This window comes from Perissodus microlepis, chromosome 2 (genome assembly GCF_051167445.1).
Source record: "Perissodus microlepis isolate ML-2025 ecotype Zambia chromosome 2, ASM5116744v1, whole genome shotgun sequence".
Lineage (NCBI taxonomy): Eukaryota > Metazoa > Chordata > Actinopteri > Cichliformes > Cichlidae > Perissodus > Perissodus microlepis.
The window spans coordinates 9,246,793-9,271,571 of NC_140462.1; the positions used below are offsets into that span (position 1 = coordinate 9,246,793).

General features: G+C 40.1%; 3 protein-coding genes across 4 annotated transcripts; 1 reads left to right on the forward strand and 2 right to left on the reverse strand.

Annotated features, from left to right (window-relative positions):
• Positions 1-26: 26 nt before the first annotated feature.
• Positions 27-11,918, reverse strand: sfxn1 (sideroflexin 1). 2 transcript variants are annotated; one of them, XM_084944262.1, is made up of 12 exons: positions 10,661-11,219; positions 9,505-9,541; positions 9,000-9,169; positions 8,736-8,906; positions 8,336-8,434; positions 8,142-8,217; positions 7,787-7,872; positions 4,860-4,987; positions 4,724-4,773; positions 4,469-4,518; positions 2,231-2,278; positions 27-2,085 (listed from the first exon to the last, which is right to left on the reverse strand). In XM_084944262.1, exons 1-12 carry the CDS (start codon positions 10,678-10,680, stop codon positions 1,989-1,991), a joined length of 1,032 nt encoding a protein of 343 aa, XP_084800388.1. In that variant the 5' UTR covers positions 10,681-11,219; the 3' UTR covers positions 27-1,988. The 2 variants fall into 2 exon arrangements, with proteins under 2 accessions (XP_084800388.1, XP_084800394.1); XM_084944268.1 differs by lacking the exons at positions 9,505-9,541; positions 10,661-11,219 and adding an exon at positions 11,239-11,918.
• A 91-nt stretch (positions 11,919-12,009) lies between these two features.
• LOC146392254 (serine/threonine-protein phosphatase 2A catalytic subunit alpha isoform-like) lies at positions 12,010-15,797 on the reverse strand. Its single transcript, XM_084944275.1, has 7 exons — positions 15,531-15,797; positions 14,897-15,106; positions 14,400-14,573; positions 14,225-14,314; positions 13,862-14,023; positions 13,628-13,746; positions 12,010-12,739 (listed from the first exon to the last, which is right to left on the reverse strand). The coding sequence occupies exons 1-7, from the start codon at positions 15,630-15,632 to the stop codon at positions 12,667-12,669; spliced, it is 930 nt and encodes a 309-aa protein (XP_084800401.1). The 5' UTR covers positions 15,633-15,797; the 3' UTR covers positions 12,010-12,666.
• A 4,836-nt stretch (positions 15,798-20,633) lies between these two features.
• atp5po (ATP synthase peripheral stalk subunit OSCP) lies at positions 20,634-24,720 on the forward strand. The gene is made up of 7 exons (XM_084944296.1): positions 20,634-20,735; positions 21,009-21,059; positions 21,144-21,254; positions 21,552-21,681; positions 23,367-23,479; positions 23,654-23,740; positions 24,467-24,720. The coding sequence occupies exons 1-7, from the start codon at positions 20,709-20,711 to the stop codon at positions 24,575-24,577; spliced, it is 630 nt and encodes a 209-aa protein (XP_084800422.1). The 5' UTR covers positions 20,634-20,708; the 3' UTR covers positions 24,578-24,720.
• The last annotated feature ends 59 nt before the right edge of the window (positions 24,721-24,779 follow it).

The following is a 24,779-nucleotide window of genomic DNA, read 5'->3' on the forward strand; positions in this document are numbered from 1 at the left end:
CTGTGGATCAACAAAGACCCTCGCTGTGGGATTTTATCAAGTTTATTTAATCTGGTTAGTCAAAACATTACATCACCCCAGTGTACTGCAAAACAATCAGAAAACATTCTTTGTCACAGTATTTTAAAAATTATTAATGCAAGCTATAAATGACTTCCTCTCGAGTTGATTCGTCTCGCTTTGGCTGTGTTGAAATTTCATTTGATTTGGTAAATTGAATTTTCTTAATTGTTAGAGTTAACTGATCAAGCACGGACTGAAATCGGTGTGGTTCTAAAAATGTGCAGCATTTGGAAATCTGCTACAACATTGTGCTTTTCTAGACACACCGCAAACAGCTGGAATTGGAAAGTGCTACATTCAGTCACCATGAACACGAGAATAACAAATTTCACTTCAAATAAACTGGAGAGAGCTCCAGGGCGTCTCTCTGAAAACACTGAAAATCTAGAATTGTAATTTTACAGCGATAAATTCAAAGAGATTACAGAGTTTAAACATTTAAAAACACCTCACAAAAAATTACATCATATGGGAAGGAGTCTGTAAATATTTCAAAAGCATTTCATTTTTGTTGAATGCACGCTGGGTTCCAGAAACACATTTGAGTTGGGTTAAAGGTGTGAGTTTTGTTGCTTTGAGATAATCTTTGTTTTTTTTTTCTCCCACTCGTGATTTTAGAAATGTCCAGTGATGAGCTTGGCCTGGCACCAAAAGTGAGTTTACAACAGTTTACAGACACATTCTTTTAGACACAACAGGTTAATCAACTGTGTCCAAACACGCGTTATCTGAATCCTGACTGCAGAACAAAAGTACAGAGCGTAAAATCTACCTGCTTTATCAGCTCGCTTGGCTTGAACTTGGTCATGGCATGTGCTGATATGACCGAGGTGCAGATAAAGTAAAAGGGGGTGCTGGAGATCTTTGCTTCAGATATCTTTTTGGCTGGGAGTTTGTGCATTCCTCAAACTCACCGGACTCGAAATGTTACTGTTTGAAGTTTTCAAAGCAGGCAGAGTGTTAGCGAAATGAACCATTTAGGTGTGGCGTTGACAAATAGCATCCATGAGAAGTCTATAACATCTACAACATCTATATCTTACACTCTAAATGCATATAACGATGTAAAAACACTTCTGCCACCTTGTGTTGTTGTAATCAGATCTCTCATACTAGAATTGGGCTTGGTAGAAGTGAGAACCAGCGTGTTTTTTCTGAAATGATTGATATGAATTTAACATTTATTGTCAGTGTTCCTGAACACAGCCTCTGTGTCACTAAAGAGGCAGAAAAATACTTTTCAGCAAGCCAGAGAGTGGTTTGTTCACACGTGTCTGGCAAGTAGAATAAATAGAACAATGAACACTGATTATTCAGACATGAAATAGCACCGTGCTGGCCTATTATAACATCCCATTTTAAAGGGTGTATCCCTGGAGAAGGCTTGTTTAGTATCACTCATTTGGCAGGTGAGTTAAAGTGAATACCAGTAGGTTGAAATCCTTGACAGAGGTTTAAAAAGTACAGATTTGGCAAATGTAATCAGATCTGACTAGTCAGAATAAAGACCAGAAAAAAGAAAAACCGCCGGGCAGACCGATGTGACAGTGGTTTCATGGCAACATAAGATCAACAAGTCACAGACATTAAAGTAATAAAAACATATGGCACAGAAGAAAACCTTACGATGGGCCACTAAACATGTGCTGAGATAAACATCAAACTTTTAATCCCCCTTGGAGAACATCTTCAGCAGTTTCAGTAAAATCTACAATCACTGACAAACGTGAACAGCTCATTACAAAGAGGCTGACAGCGAGAGGGAGTCCTCAGATATCCATCTGGATCGGTGGAGGTGAGGAGAGAAAAACTTAACTTTGGCACACTGAATGAGGAGAGCTGGCAGAGACGTGAGGACCGAGCCTGCAGCTGTGTTATGGCAGTGTTCGGATGAGGTTGGGTGGTGATGGGGGGGTTGCACACACTCATAGCCCTTTGTTGAAGTAAACCCTCTCCACTCCTGGGTGGTTGGCACGGATTTTCTCCTGCAGCTCCGGCTCCAAGCGGCTGACTGACATAGAGCTGGATTAGAGGGCAAAAAATAAATAAAAGGGGTTAATGGGTCAAATGCATACAATGTAGGCATGTAATGCATCCTTTTGGGCAGAAAAAGACTCATGCACACTCTGCATATATTCACATAATAACTTCAAAATGGTTCACTCACCTTTTCTGAGGGAATAAAGCACAACAGAGTGGTGTGGCAAACACAAGGCTGAAAAACAAGAAACGGAAATGATGAGCTCACATGTTTTTAAATTAAAGGCCTCTCGAGCTCACCGAGATTCTAACTTGTCCGAGATTTTTAGTAGATACACCTATGGTATCAATTTAAAGCTCTTATGTTGCTTAGTTCTCAAGTTATCGCATTCGCAAACTTGCGTGTCCACACCGCCTGGCCAGGTGATAACAATGCCCCATCAGCTTAGTATAGATGAGGGGTAACAAAAGCCCCCCAAGAACTACGTCTCAGACTCTGCAGGCCTCAGTCAGCATGTTGAATTTAAGAAGTTCATGACAGGACAATTAGAAAAAGACTGAACGGGTATGGTGTCTTTGGACAGGTTTCCAGGAAAAAGCCCGTTCTCTTTAAAAAGAACATGGTAGCTTAAGTTTGCAAAGTTGCATCTGAACAAACCTCAAGCTTTCTGGAGCAACTCAACCACAACATACCAGCACACCTGATACCAACTGTCAGGGAGGATGGTGGAGGGCTGATGATTTGGAGAGCCTGTTTTGCAGCATCAGGTTGTAGAAACCCTGCAGTCACTGAGTTAACAGTGAACGCATCTGTATACCAAAGTGTTCTAGAGTCATGTGGAAGTCATGAAAGTCATGTGACAGGACGATAATCCCAAGCACAGAAAAAAGGTGCAATGGCCGAGTCAGAGTCTGACTGAAATACTGTGGCATCAATGAATGCCTGCAAAGCTGAATGAACTGAAGCAACGCTGTAAGGAAGAATGGACCAAACTGTTTACATAAACTCACACATTTACACAGACACACTGCTGTGATGGTGGAAGCTTCTATAAAACAAGGTTATCGTTTCAAAAAATGATGTAAATGTCCATTTATCGGGAGCTTATTGAGGGGAGATACTGATATCAGTCTGATACTAATACCAGTGCTGGTACTGAAATTATTTGTATTTTGATCAATCTGTCCACCTATAACTTATAACAGAGGTCTCAATCACGCGGCCTAGGGGGGCAAAAGTATTTGAAATTTTAAAAAAACAAACATGACAATATTTGTGGGTGTTTTCTTGTTTGGTTTGTTGTTTTTCTTTTTACTACTTGAACACTAAAGTGGCCCTCCAATGAGATGACAGCGGCAGCAGCGGCCCACCGGTCATTTAAGTTTGAGACCCCTGATCTATAACATCACAGGGAGGGGGAAGAGCTTTAAACCTGCATTCTATCAGAAGGCCACCAGATGGCGATAGCTCTGATTATAGAAATCTCCATGAAAAGCTTTCATTCTTGACCTCTGTGAACACTGCTGAGTTTATGGGATCAATCACTTCTTTAGGGGCACATCAAATAAAAAAATGAAACCTATTCTGTAAATCTTGGTCGTACCATGTTTCAAAATGGAGGATTACCTAAGACATGGAAATCACACACTTATGAGCTAACTAGCTATCAATCAGAGCCAGAGTCCGTGTCACATCCATTTTCTGGCAAGCAAGATGGCAGCGACAAAAACGTTCATCTCGAAGCTTCAAAATGGGACTCTAGAAACTAACAGGTGATGTCACACCTTCAATTTACGAGGGGCAGCCAATGAGAAGAAAGTCGGCATAAATGGAGGGCATATACACTATCTGTAAACCAAAAGCACAAAGCACTGTTGAAGCACTGATAAACACCAGGTGTACTGTAATTTCATTCTTGTGGGTGCAGAAACATCTGCACATTATTTAAGTAATGAAGCATATAAGTAAACTTCCACCATGTGAATTAGCGTTCTCCTAAAAGGAGCCTGCTTCCCCATTTTTGTGGATTAGAATGTGGTCCTGATCACAGTCATGTGAGTTACACAAGACTTTAACTGGTCGCACTCAGGGCTCGTGAGGCAACGCCGAGTAGGAAGCACAAAGTGAAAAGCTGGGTGATGATGTGCGAGTCATCATTAAAGAAAAAAAAGGAAGCAGCAGATTCAGTTTCATGTAAAAAATAATTAAGTTATTGAGCCACACACGGGCTAAAGCATCTTCATATCGTTATCCACTGAGCTAACAAATTTTATGAGGGCATTTTATTAGGGGCATTACACTACACTGTAAATGGAAGCATTTATCATCAGTGTGATCTTATATTATGATTGTGGGGTGTTTGTAGTAAAAAGAAGACTGCACATGATGGTGAACGTATCAGGTGAACTATCTCTGGCAACTCACCAGAATCCCACCAGGCTGACTTGAATAGGTGCATTCATCCATGGGAACCTCTGAAAAAGGCCAGGCAGAAAAAAATGAGTGAGAGGCACAAAAGCGGCAGAGAATCCGAGAGCGGCCTCATGCACTCGGGGCTTTTGGTCTCTCTAATATGTGATCATAAAAAGGAGCTAGGCAGTTAATGATCGTCTAACTTGCTGACATTTAATGCAACAAATGCATTTCTCATATTTTGTCTTAACTCATGCGTGTGCTTACCCTCAGAAAGGCCTTCTTTTCCAAATGGTTCATTAAAAATGGGGGAATAGCTGAAAAGAGAGGAAAACTGATTTTATTTCTGAAATTAATAATAATATCTGAAGCCAGGTGTTAAAGTGAGAAAACACTTCCATACCCATTCCCGGAGAAGCCATGAGAATCCTGGAAACCACAACCTGAGAGATCGCCTGCTGCGCAGCCTTTGATGACTCTCCTAACCTGTTGTCATTTTCATCCGTTATAGGTATACCATGCTGAAGCTCTCTGAAGACAACAAGCAAAACTGGTAACAGTTCTGGAGATAGATGATTGTGAATGCTGAATGCTCTGAATAATATGCATGGAAATGCACAAGAGCTCCTGCTGAAGAACCTGGAAACTGAAATGAAATACAGCAACAGCTGGGAAATAAAGTGGAGGAAGAGGCTGTGTAATGCATCTTACTTCAATAAATTAAATGTCAGGAAACCTGTTTTTCATGAAAACAACTGAAGTTTTCTTATAAAAGTGAAAACACTGAATGCAGTTTCACTGCATGCTGTAAACTCTGAACAGTACATGTATGAATTTATCATATCACGGGGACTCCTCACACAGATGGACGAACTCCCCGTTCTTCATAGTAATACATCAGGAACAGCAATGAGCAGACAAATATTTATGATTTAATTAAAGTATGGAAATCTCCCTGTCCTATCCCCCAGTCACGTCTGTCCCGTTTGTAGCAACCGAAAATAAAATAAATACATAATTATAATAAAGGTCAATCAAATGGACCAATATGGCAAGGCCATGATGATCCACTTGGTAAAATAAATCCGCTTGGCATCTTTCTTGGCCTTAAGACAACAATTCTGATGGCTAAAGCTCCAAACGGGACACAAAAAAAAAAAAAAAAAAAAAAAAAAGTATGGAAATCTGAGTGTATGACCTGAAAACACAGAAAAATGACACCTTATAGTAGACTACACATTTTCAGTCATTAACTAGTTGCTTATTAGCATTTATATCAGTAATCCTTTTGCACTTCTTAGCACCTTTGTCTGCACGACAGCACATTAGGTTTTCCATCAGTAGCTTTCTACTTACTGCTTACAGATACTACACATGAATTCTGATCTTAAAAGACTTTCCGATCCAAATAATACCAAAAAATATCACTCAAAGTCATGTCTGAGAAGATGTTAACAGTTCTATAGTAAAGTCTGGACCTGATTATCCAATGGTGTAGAGGAAGCCACGCAAGACGCAAAAGCCCCAAAAGCTTAATGTAATTTTATTTTCTTAAACTTTATATCTTGAAATCATATTTTCAAAAGCATGGAGATATAATTTTTTTTATCATAACAAAATGATATCATTGGTAGAATACAGTAGTGCAGTAGTAGTAGTTTCTCCCCTGCACTCCCAAACTCAGCTAGCTATCCTGCATACAGAACTTCCAAAACAAAGGAAACAAGGAGAAGTCGAGATAGGGCTGTGCGATATGACCAAAATCTCATATGATATCCCGATATAAAACATCTAACGTCCGATAACGATATAAATCACAAAAAAATTAATATTTTCTGTAAATTCTGTTAATCTCGGATAGGTGAAGTGTTTCCAGCTGGGCGTCGTGTACCTGGAGTCGAGTGTTTTAACCGATGCATGAAACGACACATTTTTAGACACAGGTTGTAACGGCCGCCGTTTTCTTTGTGAGTATTTATTACACGGTGTGCTGCGGGGAAAGCCTGTTCTAACGTTTGAGTCTAAGGTTTATTTTTTAGCACCTGACGACTCTTTTTTTGCTTCTCATCCGTCAATACTCTGCATACTTTTTCACGTGATTCCGTTTATTTTGAAAATTCTAAACAGGATCTTGAGCTTTATTGTGAAAGGTTTATGTGGAAAATAAACAAGCGGACATGCGATGGTTTTACCGTTGTTGTTGCTAACGACAACCCATAAAAACAGGCGCTTGTCTGTAGTGTGGTTATATTAAATATAAGAGAAAGAGAGAACTTTAAGAAATTAATATAGCCACTACAGTGACCATCAAAACGATGAAAAAATATTGCCGTAAAGTTTATTTTGTGACACCACGAAACAAACGATAGCGTAAAATGAAACGATAGACGTTTTTATATCATCATCCGATACATATCGTTATATCGAACAGCCCTAAGTCGAGATATCAAATTCCCATTTCTTGTTCAACATATTCAGAAGGAAAGAAAATAAATGGCTCTTAAGTTTGAAGTTGCTGAGACGTTAAAGCCGGGTGACACCCAAGTAGCAGCACCTCACAATCACAGTGGATTTATGATCTGAAACTCTGACTGAATCCAAATAAAGAATCCATATGGGCCCTTATCAGTGAACGACCTGCTGCAAGCATCCAGGAAATATTTCTGCTTTCCCTGCATTATTATTTTTTTCCAATAAAAGAGAAAAAAATATGTTTTAACAATTCCTTTTACAATTAGAGACATCCCAAATGTGTGCGTTTCCAGAGAAAAGCTTTCTGGGCTCTGCTTATGCATTAATTACTGTTTTAATACCCATCCAGGAGCAGCACTGTGAAAAAGAGCAACAGATAGAGGGAGAGACAATAAAAATAGCATTGTCCTTATAAAAACATGAAACAGCTCTGACTGCTTGATTATTCATTATCATTTCAGTAAGGTGCAGTGTTCTCCATTTATAACTATTCCTGTATGACATGTCTAATGATTGAAGAAAGGAAAACAAATCATCAGAACATCAAAACAAGCTGAGCCCAGGGTTCAGTAACTTGATGTTCTGGCCATGGTTTGTAACCAACTTGGAGTTTGACACTATTAACACACATGAAACTTCTCTGCTCTTCTCAAGTTGTCAATTCATTATAGCACAAAAGTACTGCAGTTAGGAGAACTCAGGACAGTTTAAATAATGTCATCAAGTCAGTGTGTTGCTCCTCCTGTACCGGAGGTATGACACTGACTCTAATCAGTTCATCTTTGAGACCAAGCAAATCTTTAGTATAAATATTGCATTAAGAGTGGATGGACAGATGGACAGACCAGTGATCTTTACCTTTGTCGCATCAGCGGGATGTTGATACAGTTAGCAGCAGCTACAGCAGCAAATGGAACAAACCGTCCGATCAGCGGTGAAACGTGCTGCAGCGGGAGGAAAGGAGGAAGCTCAGATGTAAACATAGCTTGAAGAATTCACACCAATATTTCAGATGCTTTACAGAAAGGCCTTTCTGCCACAAAGTCCAAATAAAAGCTCGCATGACAACATGATTACTGAGTGTGATGCTCTAAACAACATGGGCTTTCAGTGAGAAACAATTCATGTGTGGCTAACTTCATACCAGCACACCCACATGTCTGAAGTCAAAGCATTAATAGGAGATGTAGGATGGGGTTAGATGAACTGATACCTTTGTTAGTGCATTTAGTCCTAGAGCGGTGGCAACTGCCCCCGTGGTGGCAGACACATAAGCTGTGCCAAGCTGACTGCGAACAAAAGAGGCACCGGTCACGTCACACAAACAAAAACCACCGTCCACACCACCACTGTTAAATTAAGGGGTTAATATGTGCCGGCATCAGCGCCAAAGCAGCTGCCTCTTACCCGACCGTTATGGGAGCGTCACCACTCCTGTTGGTGTAATTCACTATTGCGTTGAAAGACTGATTGATCCACTGCCAGAACAGCACAGCAGGAGTTGTCCTGTAAATTGAAAATACAGTTTTAAATCATTAAAAATGTGCATTACTGGGTGTAAACAGATATTTGTACTCTCCTGTGTGGGAATGCCATCATCCCAACAAGCATCAATAACACTGGCTCCTTCTATAAGCAAAAACAGCGATGCTGCATGCACTACACCAGCCTGTGAAACTTTAGCAGCAAAATTTAAACCAGCATGTGTGAATTTTCCTCGATGACATGCTCTGCTGCTTAAAATGAAGCTATAATAGGCTTGGGTGTGGCTGTGACAGTCTGATAATTAACTCGCACATGATCTTACTTGTAAAATGTCATCATGCATCCAGTGATCGTCATGTTCATTGGAACCTGTGCCGACATGCGGCCTATCAGAATCATCTTCTCTCCAGTGTCGGGATGGAAAGCTGAGTCAAAAACATACTTGGCTCTCCACAGTTCATCCTCCGTCAGCCCCGGAGACACTATACCTTCCCTGCAAGACAGCGAGCGTGTAAAATCATATTTCTCGTTTTACACCGGCAGTGAGTTTACAGCCTGTTTCTGAAAAACTGGGCGGGCTGGTTACCTGTAATCGGTGATGATTTTGTGCGCGTGTGCTAGTTGTTCGTTTGTCAGGAGAATGTTCCTGGGATCTGTGACGGTGAAGAAATGTTTAGCCCGACCCACAAATGTGCTCTGGTCCCAGCGGGGCTCCTTGATGTTTATGGAAGTGGATAGCTCGGCTGCCATTTTTATCTGGGGAAACAAAACGTTACAGGTGCAATAAATGTATCCGATTTTGCACATGGTAATACTTATCATAGTCGTTTTTTTTGTTTCTACACTTATATTCCTGGACTAGAGCAGAGTGGCTGTGCATGAGTCACAGTTTGAAATAATCCTGGGCATTGATAAAATAGATGGATGGACTGCTACCGTGTCTCTGCTATATTTGAACCTTCAAAGTGGTTTCTACCATAAGTCCCATTCACTCAATCACACACACACAGACATGTACTATGCCAAAGTGCTTTCAAACATTCTCACACACACTCTGATTAATGCATCTCGGGCAACTCGACGTTCAGTACCTTTTCCAAGGATGTGTCAACATGTGGACCGGAGAAGCTGGAAATTAATTCACCAACAATTTGATTGGTACACAACCCACTTAATACCACCTTCTACATGTTTTCACTCCCTTCAACCCAACTTCTCATTGGCTTCCCCTTGCAAACAGAAGGTCTGAACAGCAGGTGCATGTGGATGACATCATACAGACCCCAAAAGAGAATTTTTTTTTTTACTAGTGTTCAGAGCAGTCTCAAGTCTGACTTAATGCCTCACATGGAAAGGCAGGACAAACAGGTCAAAGCATTTCTATGAACCTTCTTGTGAAGTAATTATGAAATAATAACACTGAACTAAAGCTCCTTTTCACATTTACAACGTTTTCCGGAAACTGGCCGAAACTATTCCAGGAATCCAGGGCCCTGCTCCAGCACTTAGCAGAGGAGTTAGCTCCCCTTCGTGCTTCATTTCTCTTGCAGACAAAAGTCAGCAAGGGAGGACTGGCGGAGCACAATGCTTCTTTTGCCACGCTGCTAATTCAGCATAATGTGGCTAAGTGAGGGCTGACCTAACAGGAGGACTGCGAAACACCAAATTGCAACTGGGCACACACACCAACTCCCAGTCTGAAAAGCACCCTGCATGTACAGGGCAGCTTGGAAAGTGGCATTTTTAACCAAAAAGTTACAAACTGAGTAAAGTCTGTGGCTTTATTTGCCGTAACTGGGTACTTACTTAAAACTTTATTATATTAATTAGTCTAAAAGCAGACAGAACTGGCTTGCAATGGAAAAACACCAGTGGATGGGGTTTTTTTGTGGATGTGCATGCAGCATGCTGTTCCAACCCAGCTTGATCTGGATTTGTTCTTTGCCTCAGATGAACAACTGTGAGAAGGCATGCAGCAGCAATGAACTCGAACTGAAGCATGGCTGCTGGATCGGCATTAAATAAGAAATCTGTGCAGTACAGAAAGCATGCTGTCGCTTTAAATTGAATTAAACTCAACGGGGGTTCTCACGAGATGTCAAAAAGCCTTCAGTGGCCCAATAAGACACAAAATTACTGCTGGAAAGAGATTAAAGGGCACTTCCTGGCCTCAAACCCCCGAGTTAGGGTGAATAATATGATGCCAAATCAGTAATAAATGCGCTGTGAAAGGAGTGAAGTTTGTACCGACACGGCCTTTGATCCATAAACGCACAGCTGCTTCTGCCCCCAGTCTCAGCCAATCAACGGCGGCCTGCGTGGCTACACATTAACCTGCAATTCACAACAACTCCTTACAATCAATTGTTATTTATCCCACATATTTTAACCCCTGTATCAGCCTGGTATGTGCTATAATACAAAACGCCGCTCTCTGTGCGTGGTCGCAGGGTAAACATGCCCCCTGAATGGATACGGTTTGTTGTCCAACCCGACGTAGACCAGTTAAATCTGGACTGTAACTGGAGGTGTTTCTGTGATCTGAAGAAAAAAAAAAAAGGCGCCAAAATCTTCCCCCAAAACAATGAAAATCAAGGTGCGACCGTTTTAAAAATGGCAAATTAGCCACTACATCTGTCCAGCCCGTTAATTGTCCAGCTGTGCGCCCCAGATTCAACTAGTATCAGCCTGCCACATCCACACACGAGCAGTGGGATCCCAAGGAGCAAAAAGCTGTCTGATCACTGCTTGACACGTCGGACACACAAAGCGCACACGGCACAAAACTGTCGGTCCGTTTTGGGAAACGAGCACAGGTTACTTACTGCACTGTGGTCTCCGGAGGTCCGCAAGAGGAGTCCCTGAAAGGCTGCGGCCAGCTAATTTTCAATGCAGCAGTGTCAGCTCGGCCGGAGGGCGCACAGGAACCGCGAGGGGCTTCACCGACAAAATAAAAGCCCGGCCTCGCTTCTTACTAGGGAAAAACATCTTATAATGACAGGGAAAAAAACACGCAGTGTTGATCCGATCTTTCGCAAAGCAGCAGGAGCTGTGATCAGCAGTCTGAGGGGAGAAACTGAGCTGCAATCCGCCAAATCCTTTAAATCATGCTTTTATTTTCAGCACTACATCCGCCGGTGCGCTGTGAACTATCGCTACATTGATTTTACAGGCAGTAAATCAGTAATATCTGTTAAAACTTCGGAGGATTTCCACACATGCACGTGTAATAAGCGGATATTAATAGTGGTCCATGACATGTGCATGAAAATTAAAGCAAACGAGAGGTTATTTGGTTAATATCAGAAATGCATAATAAAAATAAAAAGTAAAACATCATGCTGCAAACAATGTCCTACCTTTTTCCATGTTAAAAAAAAAACTGTGCAAAAATCCTGTTTTAGAAATTAAATAAACAAGAAAAACAGATGTTAAAATGACCAGTTTACTGCAAATAGTCCACTCACAATAAAGCTCATTATCAGTGTCTGAGCTGATCACCTGCACCGATTTTGGGTGTCTGTTTCCATCTAGTGGTCACTCCTCGGGAATAATGTCATAAGCTGTACAAAAGGGGAAATAAATGACACAGCAACTCCAGTTTTAATTTTTTTTTTATAGCTGTGAGTGCAAAACATTAAGTTATATTATTATTTTTATTTATTTTACATCTGATGTCATTTGTAGCAGTATTGCCTAGTTAAATGAAATACATTAACTCCCATATGAGACAGCAGAAAGAGAACTACTTACACTATAACGGGATATAAAAAGAACAAAGTTTGTCAGTGCCATGTGATAAAAATCAAATACAAAAGTGCAAAGAGAACATACTCGTTTCTATCATCTCACAAAATAAGCACTTTCGCTTCGGTTACAAAAAGAAAAGAGTTCACATTGTATGCACTGCAACCTTTTGTTTGAGGCCATGCCGAGTGAAAGATGCAGCGTATATACTGTATGTGGCGACACACTCTGCTTATCAACATCTAGTCGTTATTCTCAGCGTTAGTTCATTCATGTTTCCTGACAATCCAGCAGGTATTATGACAGTATTGTTCATAGTAGCAATCATTTCTAGCAATTAAAACATCATGCACAGAGAGGAAGGAGTTAAAAGGACGGTGGTGTTCATCTAGACGTTACAGTTTCCATTTTATTGTAATTATGGCACACATTTTCAGGGGAGAGGGATTGAATGCTTCTTTTCCCCAAGCCTCTGTGCAGCCCATTACCGTTCTCCGCAGTGATCTTTACAGGAAATAGTCTGGCGTACGCCGCGTCACGTGGGGCTCTCCTCTGCGTGGTGCAGGGTCAAACTGTAGGCTAAAACAAACAAAGGGCAGGGCTCCTCGTCATCTCATAGACTGAATAATAAGGTTTATTTATTTAAGTCTGCAAAGTGATATTAATTGTTTAGCCAGCTATGTCAACTTTAAAGTCAAGAGTTTCTGTGTCACAAAGGTAGCCTGGCTAAATCACCATGGTAACCTATGCTGAATGCTCAGCCTGGTCGAGAGCAAGTTATGTTCTATCGGCTCTGACTCTTTTATTTACAGTAAGTTTATTATAGATTGTTAAACTGCTGTTAAACTAAAACCACTGAATGAAGTGCAAACATTCCCGATGCATTACCATGGTAATGTACATGTAATTATTTATGCTGAATCCAGAATGCACACCAGGAATATTCGTTCAATGAATAACATTAATTTAATTAATTTGATCTGCCAACAAACTAAAGAGATTTTCCCGTCTCCTTCATTAGGCTATGAGACAGTAACCTTTAATGCTTAAATGGATCCAGTTTAAAGTGTCAGAGCTCTAATGTGCACCCATCACCTTAGAAATGAACAGACAGCAGCACTGAGACTGCACTCAGCCATAAAATTATTAACTTGAATTAAAATGTTTATTTTACTGCTCTGTGCACTAAATTGCTAGATTATGTTCTTTATAGACTAGTCATCAGCACTTTATCATTATCATCTGATAGCATCGGTGACTGAAGTAGGCAGCACTCACGGGGATCATTTTGTGAGGAAGAAGAGTCATATGACATAAGGGGTGACTTAACGGCGAAAGTTGATAACCAGGTGTTGCTGAGCCAGCTAAAGTAATGAAAGACTGGCTTTGTTGAACTTTGTATGTAGCATCCCCCCCTCATTGCAAAAAGATATGTTTGCATTATTAGACATGACAAACTTTACTTACAAGGAGTATTTCAACGTGTCATCAAGCTCCATGATTGCTGCCTGGTTTCCACAACGATAGCAATAGTTTGGTGCACTGAAGATCGTCACTACATTGCGGTCGTGGCACCAGTTATAACCCTAAATCAAGACATTAGCTGCATGTTAGCTATTTTATAGCCACTGACTGTGAAGGGTACATCTGACGAGGAAAAAACACAGAATTACTTGTAGTACACAAGCAAAGTCAGAGTACCTCCATAACCAGCTGGTGGGCTCTTGAAACCAAAGTGAGGCCGTTTGCGTGGTTGAATGTCTCAGAAATGTCCTGCCCAAAAGTGTAGCCAGCACCGCGTGGTGATATGCCCCAGCCACCGCGGTCATCAGGATCTGACCATAACAAGTCACACATTGGACCCTGAAAGGTGAAGGGAACACCAGTGTTGTTTAGTGCAATTTCTATTCAGTAAAAAGAACAGAGTTAGCATACAGTGATTACCTACAGACTCCATGGTGAACTTTCTTGAATGCGTATGCTTACACTAAAGCAGTCAGCTGGGATATTTCCTAAATTAATCTCTAAACATCTCTAAAAAGCATTTACGTAATCTGTGTTTACCTCATGAGGAACCTCCTGCAGGCGATCCAGCGCTCTGATGTGTTCCAGTGTATCTATTGATGGGGATAATCCTCCATGGAGGCAGAATATCTTTCAAATAAGAAATATGAAATAAACAACACATAACAGCTCAGTGTACCTGTCCTTCAGGTTGTGTCTGAAAACACAACATTACCTGGTTATCTACCAGCGCGGTAAGGGGAAGATAATCAAACAGATCTGTAAAGTACTTCCAAACGTTGGCATTTCCATATTTCCTCAAGCACTCGTCGTAAAAACCGTACACCTGCGTGATCTGTCTGCTCTCGTGGTTCCCTCTGAGAATTGTGATCCGTTCGCGGAACCTTACCTACGAAGAAAAACACATTTGTAATAGAGGTTTGGTGCATCAATCCAAATATTGATACGGGTATCAGATCGAAACTAGCACAATAGGATGGATACTTTGCTTCTATCCTCTAAGGTCAGTAAATTTATAAACATTCATCTCACAAATCATGACACACTGCTCTCCCCTCAATAAGCTGCCTTTATACACTAAACGTATCAGTAATACTGGCTCTTTGTTTACTTGGATTTGCATCAATACCAAAATTTGCAGTTCTGCACAGTTTTACTTCATTAAAAAAAATTAAGTCCATATCGATGTTAAGATTACTTTTTTTGAAATACCTTAAGAGAAACCAGAAGTGTAACAGTCTCCACAGAATAGTAGCCTCTGTCAACATAATCTCCCATGAAGAGGTAATTAGTGTCCGGGGATTTCCCTCCAATCTTAAACAGCTCCATCAGGTCGTGAAACTGTCCGTGGACATCTCCACACACTGTCACTGGGCATCTCACCTCCTGCACATTGGACTCTTTTGTCAAGATCTCCTTGGCCTACGCATGAGAACCAAGAAAACAGGTTAGCATGTACCAGAATGTGGTGCAGTTTGGGAGCCTGTGGAGTAAACAAGTTATTAATAAGCCAGATTTCAATATTCCTGCTTTTAAAAAAAATCTGATTATTAAAGAGTTTTCTTGTGTGCTTCTGTAAGTGCACTTTAGGACAAGCAGTGGGCGTAGGTAGGGAAAACATTCGCAGGCATCCCCCCTCCATCTTCTCGGCTTGTCTTAGAAATCCACTGCATGCAGCTACAGTCAAATGGTGTGCTCCTGTAAGGCCACAGGCAATAACGTCTGAGTCCAGGCAATATTTCTATTAAAGGAGCCATTCGGGGGGCTGTACGGGCTAAGCGTCGGCTAGCACTGCGGAAAGCTAACAATGTGGGGTACTAATATTAAGTCGCCTGGTAAACCTCACCTTTTCGCAGAGGACTTTGACCTGATTCTCTGTCAGCTGCTTGCACTCGTTCAGTTGTTCGATCCATCCGTCCAGCTCCTTGGTGAATGACTTGTCGTCCATGCCTGCTTTGCCGTCAGCTAGCGAGCCGACCAGCTGTAAAATTCCTCGGGAAAATATCTCGCTATTTCGTTACGTTTCGGTGTCCCTGCTACGCTACGTCCTACTGACTGAGAGCTCTGGTGTATTCGCAGCTAGCGCGTGCATGTGCATGTGCTCGCACGCGCGTGTGCTCCTATCCAGGGGCGGATAAGAAATTTTCTTAGGGTGGCATGGAAATCAAACGGGGTGGCAAAATCACAGCCATTTCTTTACACATGTGCAGGCAGTGGTGGTTTTTGATATGGCCGACATGGGTGGTTGCCCAGGGCGGCATCGTGGCGGGGGTGGCATCATGGCATCGGCAAAAAAAAGTTGCTTGCACCCATGCTGCCCCGATATCATGCCAGCGCATTTTGGGGATTGCACCAATTGGTTTTCTATTGCCCATTTGCAGGGAGTAAAGGCACCTTCCATTTGTGAGGTGCACCTGCTGCTTGGAGAGGGGCAGGGCAGCGGGGGATTCTCTGGCTGGATGGAGCACAACTAATAACCATCTGGCTAAATAAAACAAAATAAAAACAAATCAACAAAATAGAGTCGTCAACGCCGTCATCACGATTAACATGATTAAAGATTTTAACGCAGAATGACTCAAAATCCTTGAAATGTCTCTGTCAACACATTTCAGGCAGTTTGTCCAAAGTTTGTCAATCCTGCGCTCCAGATGGGCTGATTGCATTAAAAATTTAATCACGTTAATCGTGATTACGGCGTTAACGCGTTAACGTCCTACAACAAACAGAAAAACTGAAAACATTATGATATAGACTTAAAATTTGCACCGATGTGTTTTCTAAATTCTATCACACACATATACGTGAAAAGTGAGCACGGGGACCCTCGTTGAGCCTGCTTGCTGCTGCTGCTGTGCTGAAGTCTCACACACAACCTGTCAAAAAGTGAGGGGGCGAACTGCTTCCAAAGAGTGCACATTTCATTATAATATTGTCAATCCAAGCCCGTTATGTATTAAGTATTTTTCCTGGGTTGTGTGAAATCTCAGGGAAAAAAAACTATACAAGGTGTAGGTCTATTAGTTTCTGTTGTGGGGTTGGGTGTTAATACTGGAGTGCGAAATTACCGATGGAAGATGGACAAGAAAAGGTCAAAGCCATCAGGTCCTTGGTTTATAAAAAAAAGAGTAAAGAAGAGGAGAAATGAGCAAAAGATACAGGTAAGCAGATGTGTCTTTGGATAAAGGCAGGTATTATGTATCCTGAAAGATAACATTCATTAGTAGGGATTGGGAAAACTTTGTTAGCCACCTTTGTTAGCCACTTGGCTATGATAGTAAACTGTAGACAGACAGATGACACTGATGTGGCCTATTGAATGTTCTGGACTGTGTTCAGCATAATATTAATTAGCCATTAATTGGGAGAGGTGTATTGTTGATTTGTCTGCTATTGTCAGTGTATGATGAATTATAATGGCTGTTTGTTGACCATTTGCATACTCTTGCAGAGGGAGTGTTCGCCCAGGGCACCAAACAGGCCACGAACGCCCCTGTGTGCAGGTGTTACATTCTGTAATATGTGTTACTTATGTTTATAATACGTCAAATGCTATAAGTATGCACATTTCATATAAACATAGTCTGTGACTTTCTTTAGCCCATATTTCAGTTACATAAAAAATTTAATTTTGATTTTATGCACTGTATAGCATATATAATAAATAAGCATAAGTATAAAATCCAGAAGCTACACAAAATGAGGTGGATCAGTTAGAAATACAAGTTTAACTTTTCACACTCTTTTTATTAAATAATCAAATTCTTATATGCTTTAATTTATACAAGATGTCAGAAATCCCCACGGCCATGAAGACTTGTTTTTTTTTTTTTTTCTTTTACCAAAAATTTACTGGGTTAACCCTCTGGGGTCCAGGGTATAATTGGTCGTTTTTTATTATTTGTGATTTTACCTCTATATTTCAACTGTTTATCTTGCCTTGTTTGGTATCATGCTTTTCAGCACAATCTCGCATGTCTAAATGTAAAGTTATTTTTTCATTTTAACATACTGTATTAACACAACTGATTTAAAATGACACAAAACCCCCATAGAATCCAAGTAGGAAAACATTTTGGGGGTTTTTTAAACAGTAAAGTTTGCAAAGAAAATACCCCAAAATGCAGCCAATGTCTGAGCCATTTTTGTACAAAAGTTTAAAACTACTACTAAAACTAAAATTAAAGAACAATAGGGTATCACAATAAGATGTGACAAATTATTTGTGCTACTCCAAAAAATGCTTTGTTTCCAGCACAAGACAGAGGAGCACATCCAGCTGGAGACATATTGCAGTCTGCCTTTGGTGGCCTCTTGACAGCATCTGTCGCATTCACTAGTGCCCTCATTGTTTTACACACAAAGCAAAACTACACACCAAACATGCCAAATGTCACAAATCTCTCACATCTCAAAGCTCGCTATGGATATTACTGTCTCTCTCTCACTCACTCTCTCTTGCCACTGTTAGTCCCAAAATCTTTCCCTGTTCCTAATCAACCGAATGTTGATTGGTCAACATGGTACATTGGTGCACTGATGCACAACAGGAAAGGGGTTGCATTTTTGTCTTTTTTTTTGTGTTTCGCTTGCAAACAGATAATGCTTGCAAGCGGTGTTCTTAGAAATCACAGTTTTTACCATTTCCTCCTGCACTAAATGTGACAATAGTATTCAGAAAAAAGCATCACATGTGATGACTCTGGTTTTCCGTGGCCTATCAACACATATAGTTTGAAGTCCATTCAATTTCAACTCAAGTTAAAATGGAGACTCAGCGTGGCTGCGTCTTGTTGCTCTGTCATCTTTAATCAGTCATGTGATTTGGACACGCCTGCACATCCATCGACCTGAGAGGGTTAATAAAACTCACCTTCATTCTTACCTTCATTTTTAATTAGTGGGGAGGGGATAACACTATGCCATATATTCAGTTTTATAATGTATATTCAATGTTCATTGTAGCTAGGCTCAAAGTGGTAATGCTATTTTATTTTAATAAACAACATTGTTATTGCAAGAGATTATTTTTATGGTGGTAAATTCCACCCCATGCCACCACAGTAGGTCTGTCCCTGCTCCCGTCAAATAACTGCTCAAACCACCATGTCAAAAACATGCAGTGATTTACTGAAATGTGCAAAAAGTGTTTGGGATCATTGTCATGTTGAAAAATTAAGTTGTTGCCAGTCAGATGCTTTCCAGATGTTATTGCATGGTGGATCAAAATCTGAAGGTACTTTTATGCATTCATAACTCCATCAGTTTTGTCAAAGATAAGAAACAAGGGCCGAAATACACCTCTAAACCGTAGAAGAGCCTCCATAGTTTTAGAGATGGCTGTAGACACTCACTGTTGAACCTCTCTCTCTGACCTCCTCTGTACATACTGATTTGAACCAAAAGTTTCAGATTTGGATTCATCACTCAATCAGACCTGTTGCCACCGAGTTTCAATCCAGTTCTTGTATAATGTGACATAGCTCATCCCTTTTCCCTATATCCCTTACTGAAGAATGGCTACTTGACAGCCATCCTTCTAATGAAATCATTTCTGATGAGGTTTCAGTGAACAGTATGTATATAGGACTAGATGCATCTCTCAAGTCCGGTGCCAGATCAGGTAGATAGTTTATTAAGCTTCCCACTTCTTTTTGTCTTCCACTTGTCTGGTTTCCTTAGATTTTTAAGGACACCATCCCAAGATATGCTTTTTTGGTAATCACCTAATTGGTGCAAAAATGCTATTTTAACTCTATCAAACTGTGTTAACTTTGGCTAAACACACAATTTAAAATTGGTTCTCTGGTAAGTTCTCTGTTATGTTTAGACACAACACTGGTTCATTCCTTGAGTTAGGTGCCTTTTTATGCTTGAATGATTCATATTTTTGTTTCTTAACTACCTTAACAAACATCTTGCTTCCTCAGAAAATGTCCAGATTCAAGTCAAGGACTGAAAATGAGTGAAAAAGCAACCAATGTACAAAGAAAAACTTTCAAAGTCCTCCAGTTAGCCTGGAGAACTACTGTTCAACAATGTTTTAAAACTTAATAAGAAGTTTACAAGTCTGGCTTCTTTGGAGAAAAAAATAAATAAATGAAGGGTGACTCCATACTTTTCCCCCAGTATTAAATATTTTACATTTTAACCAGAAAAACAAAAATGAATAAACTGCTTTTTTAGTCTTTCTTAAAAGAAAAGCAAGAAGGTAGCGTGACACAAAAGAAATTATCCATGCAGCATTTTAGCATATAGAGTCGCCTTGTTTAAATGTTAAAATTAAAATGGCTTCATAGGACTCATATAATGCATTCACTAATTAATGAGAAATAACTAAACTCACAAAGTATGCTTTAAAATGTAAAACTAGCAGCTCCCTTTTCTCACTGTTTTTGTATTCCAATTAGTTATTAGACTTTCTAAGTAATTTCCTCTTCCTTTAGTCACGCAGCTAAATCTGGGGCAAAAAAGTGAAGCAGTGAAACAACTGCAGTTTATTAAATGACCACTTGAGGTTGTTTCCAAATGTCAGTCAATGTCCATATACTCCCAACCATAATTTATAAAATAAACATCATGTTGTTTTCAACATTCTAATGCAGCTGTTTTTAGAGGTAGACATAATGTTACCAGTGGGTGGTTCTATGGTGGCTTTGTCCATCTTTTATGTACAGTCTCTGGTTTTAGCCTGTTAATGTGACCAGGCATATCGAATACAGAAACAAGTTGTTGTTTGCTATTGCCTACTTTAAATCTTAAGAGAAGTATGCTATATTTCACCTAATACTCAAAAAAGACTTCCTCGATGGAATATACATTTGCTATAGCTTAAAATATTAATTAATACACATAATATAAACAAACAAAACAAACTTATTTAATTCCGTAACAGCTTCTTGTTTTGGGGACTCGTATTCACGATGAACTGCACCGGAAGAACTACATTACCCACAGCAAGACGCCTTCCTCTAAAGCACACATGCGCAGTCGGTCGTTCTACTCTGGACAGCTGTAGGAGAAAATGGCAGCATTCATGCTAGGACAGCAGGTATGACATTCAGTTATCTCTTTTAAATTTTAACCTTTATAATAGGGCTCATTTTTGTTTTCATATCTTCCAAAACTTGTTTGGTGAGTTTTATTAATTATGCTGCGCAGAAATGAGCGCTGAACTTTCAACAAGAATTCACACGAGGCATTGCACTTGAATGACTGCTACCGTGTTAGCCAACCAGCTAACTGAGTTAAATGTAAACGGTGCAAAGCGGGCCAATAATTCATCAGCTCAGGCTTTGATTTTCATACAAATGTTATTTTGCAGGCACGCCAGTTCAGCACGTCTGTGATCAGACCTGCAGCCAAACTGGTTAAGGTGAGTGACGTGCAGTGCAATAACCTTCTTCAGTAATTTGTGACAGGGTGTTAAGGTAGCTTATCCCTGTAAATGTCTTTGTAGCCTCCCATCCAGGTGTATGGAGTGGAGGGCCGTTATGCCACTGCTCTGTTCTCAGCTGCCAGTAAGCAGAACAAACTGGACCAAGTGGAGCAGGAGCTGGGAAAAGTGTCTGTAAGTCAACAAAAAAGGAAACTATTTTTAATGTTGCTGCCACTGAATGATGAAAATGATGCTTTACTTAATATTCGATCACAGGGTTATGTGCATATTACTGTGATATATTTAAATAGCATCGCAGGATGTTTAAATATATTGTTTGTTTGGTTTTTAATTAATAATGAAATTAGTGACCTGATTGTTAAATATTGATAATCCAAGCAGTTTCAGTACCATCTACCTTTCGTCTAGTACTTACTTCCTTTTTTTTTTTTTTTTTTTTTTGCTGTTGTCTGTCACATTATTTTTCAGGCCCTGATCAAGGACCCTAAAATGAACAGCGTTGTAATGAATCCTCATGTGAAGCGCAGCCTCAAGCAGAAGACCTTCAACGATGCCCTTGCAAAGGCCAAGGTTTCACCCATCACCGTCAACCTCATCAGTGAGTGATCACAGACCCGTGTTACTGCTGGGACCCCTGTGTCATTAATCGTGTGTGTTTGTGGTGTGGTGTGTACACATGCAATACATTTGAACCTAGTTTTGTTACATTTTCAAAGACAACAGTCCACCAGCACGTTCCAGATATGATGTTACCAAGGTCGCAAAGTAAGGAACATGCTGTTGCAAGTAGTCGTGTGATGGTTGCAGCACTTATTCATGCAGGTCCTTGAGATTTCACATGGTTCATTATTCTTAATGCCCAATTGGGCATATTTGGTTTGAATATTGTTTAGGAACCTCTTTCTGATCAAAACATAAAGAAAGCCATCTTGTTAAGCTTAGTATCGGTCTGAAGCCTAAAGGGTGTTTTCTTTGCATAGCTCTTTTCGACCCTATTTGAACACTCTAACAAGGCTTCCTTACTACAATCCTCATTCATACATTAATTCAGTTGCATATTACAGATCTGCTGTTGCAACCCCCTTGGAGAAAAAACAGAGCAGCTAGAAGTATGTTGATTATAAGAAAATAACATGTATATGAAAATACTTTGACACAACAGCCATAAGGTTTGGACCACATTCACAAGCTGTGTTTTATGGGGTCTACGGACCAGCTGCTCTTGAACATTCCTAGATCCAGGCTTAAGAGAAGAGGCAGCAGAACCTTTTCAGGTGCAGCTCCTAATCTGTGAAACAATCTACCTTTTCACATAAGAGCTGCCCAGACGCTCCGTCATTTTAAAACGCTGATGAAAAAGAAACTGGTTATTCTCACTGGTTTACAGTCTAACTTGAGCAGGTTTTCCCAGGTTTTTTATTGTGCAAATTTTATTCTGTATTCCTATTTACTTATATGACAGTTTGATTTTTTTTTTTTTCCTCCTTTAATTGAGGTTTATGGTTGTATTGTGTATTTTGGTGTATGTTTGTTGTTAATTTTGTGACTATTATGTCTATGTTGCATAGCCTGTACAGCTCTTATTCAACTGAGGCTACGTCCACACTAATGCGTTTTCATTTGAAAACGCTTCGTTTTCTCTCTGTTTTGGCCTCCCCTCCACACTGGGACGGTGCTTTCCCCAAGGAAAAACGCATACATTTCAAAACGGAGCTGTCCCGTCGCAGTGTGGACATTCGAAAACGCAGACTTTCTAAAACGATGATGCATTTTAGTCATGTGATGCAGTCATGTGACCAATTAAACAAAGATAGCGGAGGGCATTATACAGCAGTTGTTTTGATTGCTCTCAATTTTGACAGCCCTAAAAAAGATTAATTTGTACATGCTCCAGATAGCTTTTGTTCAAATTCTTTAATCCTCACTTGCTTTTGCGCATGCGCAGGACTGCCACGTAAGCGTTTTCGGCCGTTTCAACATGGACACACAACTCTGTGAAAACGACTGAAAACGCTAGTGTGGATGCGGAGCGTTTTTAGACGAAAATGCCGTTTTCAAATCTATCCGGGGTAGTGTGGACGTAGCCTGAGTTGTGTTAATGTGCTATAGATGTAAACTTTGATTTGATTAAGGGTAAATAAGTGTTACTAGGAAGAACTGGGCAAAATCACACACTGTTTACTTTAAACTGATGTAATACAAAAGCTACACTTTGCTCTGAGCAGATAGAAAAGAGGAGAATCTTGCTCAAACATGTATTGTCTTTTTTTTCTCCCTCTTTAGATGTTTTGGCTGACAATGGTCGTCTTACTTTAACTGGGGATGTTATTAACGCTTTCAGCAAGATGATGAGTGCACACCGTGGAGAGGTGATCTGCTCCGTCACTACTGCGCAGGTATGAAATGGGTGTATATGCAAGATATGTTCCTACGTTATTTTTTTCAGATACTGAAAACAGGTCACATCACTTGAGCAATATTTGCTGCTGTATATATCATTCATTTTATCAATTGCAGTATTATTGATTTAGACATATTGTACCTTCATAATGAATGTTTATCCATTGCAGCCTTTGGATGAAGCTAATCTCTCCGAGCTGAAAGTAGCTCTTAAAGGCTTTCTTCAGAAGGGTGAGACTATCAAGCTGGAAACAAAGGTACAACTCTAATGCACAGTCCCAGAAATCTGCACATAACCACCTTGCTGATGAATTTTATCTTCAGGGGAAAACTCTTTTTGTGCACTAGTCAATTCTAAGATGTGGAGTTAATTTGCTTGCATAACATGTCTTATCTCAGACTGGTAAGATAATGTTTAAGCGCACATTTTGGTGTTTACTACACTGTCTGTTTGACACTCATGAAAATGAGTGCAAATCTAACAATTTGTATAATTTACATAGTGCAGCAAATATTTTCTGGGAACTTGCATTAAAAAATATGAATTTAAAAATGTACATAATCAACTAGAGGAGTTTGTATTATGATTGGCTGTAAGATGAACATTTAAATAGTGAATTCCAGGAAATGGAAAAACATCTTACATCTTTTTCCCCCGCAAGGCTCTGAGCAATCATTTACATAGAAATCTTTTTTTTTTTTTTTTAAATCTGTTTTCAAGGTAATTGCTAATAATTATGTTCATATCTTTCAGAGCCTAAATTATAGAACACTATATTTATGTTTTTTTTTTTCTGGCTGTTGACAAGTTAAAATGTTATAGATTAAAAACCGATGTCCATTGTGTCCTCTGCAAAAGCCTTTAACTGTATATCAGAGAGATTTTAAACGCGGCTCAATCCACTATTTTAACCCCCCCCTTAGTGTAAGGGGAAGTCTCGTGTTCATATGTGTTGGCTAACAATCGACCTGTCTCTTCACAGTCGGATCCTTCCATCCTGGGGGGCATGATCGTCAGCATTGGAGACAAGTATGTGGACATGTCCACCAAAACAAAGATCCAGAAGCTGACCAAGCTCATCAGGGAAACTTAGTCCTGTGGACTTAATTTTGCAAAGACGACCATTGGCGAAGGGGAAACTTTGAAAATTGTAGATTTTGACCTGTTCCAGCACTGTTGTTGCCCTATAAATCCAGTGTTTGTGCTTAAAATGTTAATAAAAACTAAAAAAAATTCGATCGCTGATGTTTGTTGTCTTTGTAAAGCACATATACACAGCTTCCATTATACTGACC

Bases quoted from the DNA above. Each gene is read 5' to 3' on its own strand.
- sfxn1 (XM_084944262.1), bottom strand. From the start codon at position 10,680: ATGGATCAAAGGCCGTGTCG. The intron at 4,519-4,723 runs GTAAGCACACGC...GGCCTTTTTCAG, and splicing joins AAAAGAAGGCCTTTCTGAGG to AGGTTCCCATGGATGAATGC. The intron at 2,279-4,468 runs GTGAGTTGCCAG...CTTGTTTTTCAG, and splicing joins GTCAGCCTGGTGGGATTCTG to CCTTGTGTTTGCCACACCAC.
- LOC146392254 (XM_084944275.1), bottom strand. From the start codon at position 15,632: ATGGACGACAAGTCATTCACCAAGGAGCTGGACGGATGGATCGAACAA. The intron at 15,107-15,530 runs GTGAGGTTTACC...TCTCATGCGTAG, and splicing joins TCAAAGTCCTCTGCGAAAAG to GCCAAGGAGATCTTGACAAA. The intron at 13,747-13,861 runs GTACTCTGACTT...GTCTTGATTTAG, and splicing joins CCCACCAGCTGGTTATGGAG to GGTTATAACTGGTGCCACGA.
- atp5po (XM_084944296.1), top strand. From the start codon at position 20,709: ATGGCAGCATTCATGCTAGGACAGCAG. The intron at 21,255-21,551 runs GTAAGTCAACAA...ATTATTTTTCAG, and splicing joins AGGAGCTGGGAAAAGTGTCT to GCCCTGATCAAGGACCCTAA. The intron at 21,682-23,366 runs GTGAGTGATCAC...CTCCCTCTTTAG, and splicing joins CATCACCGTCAACCTCATCA to ATGTTTTGGCTGACAATGGT.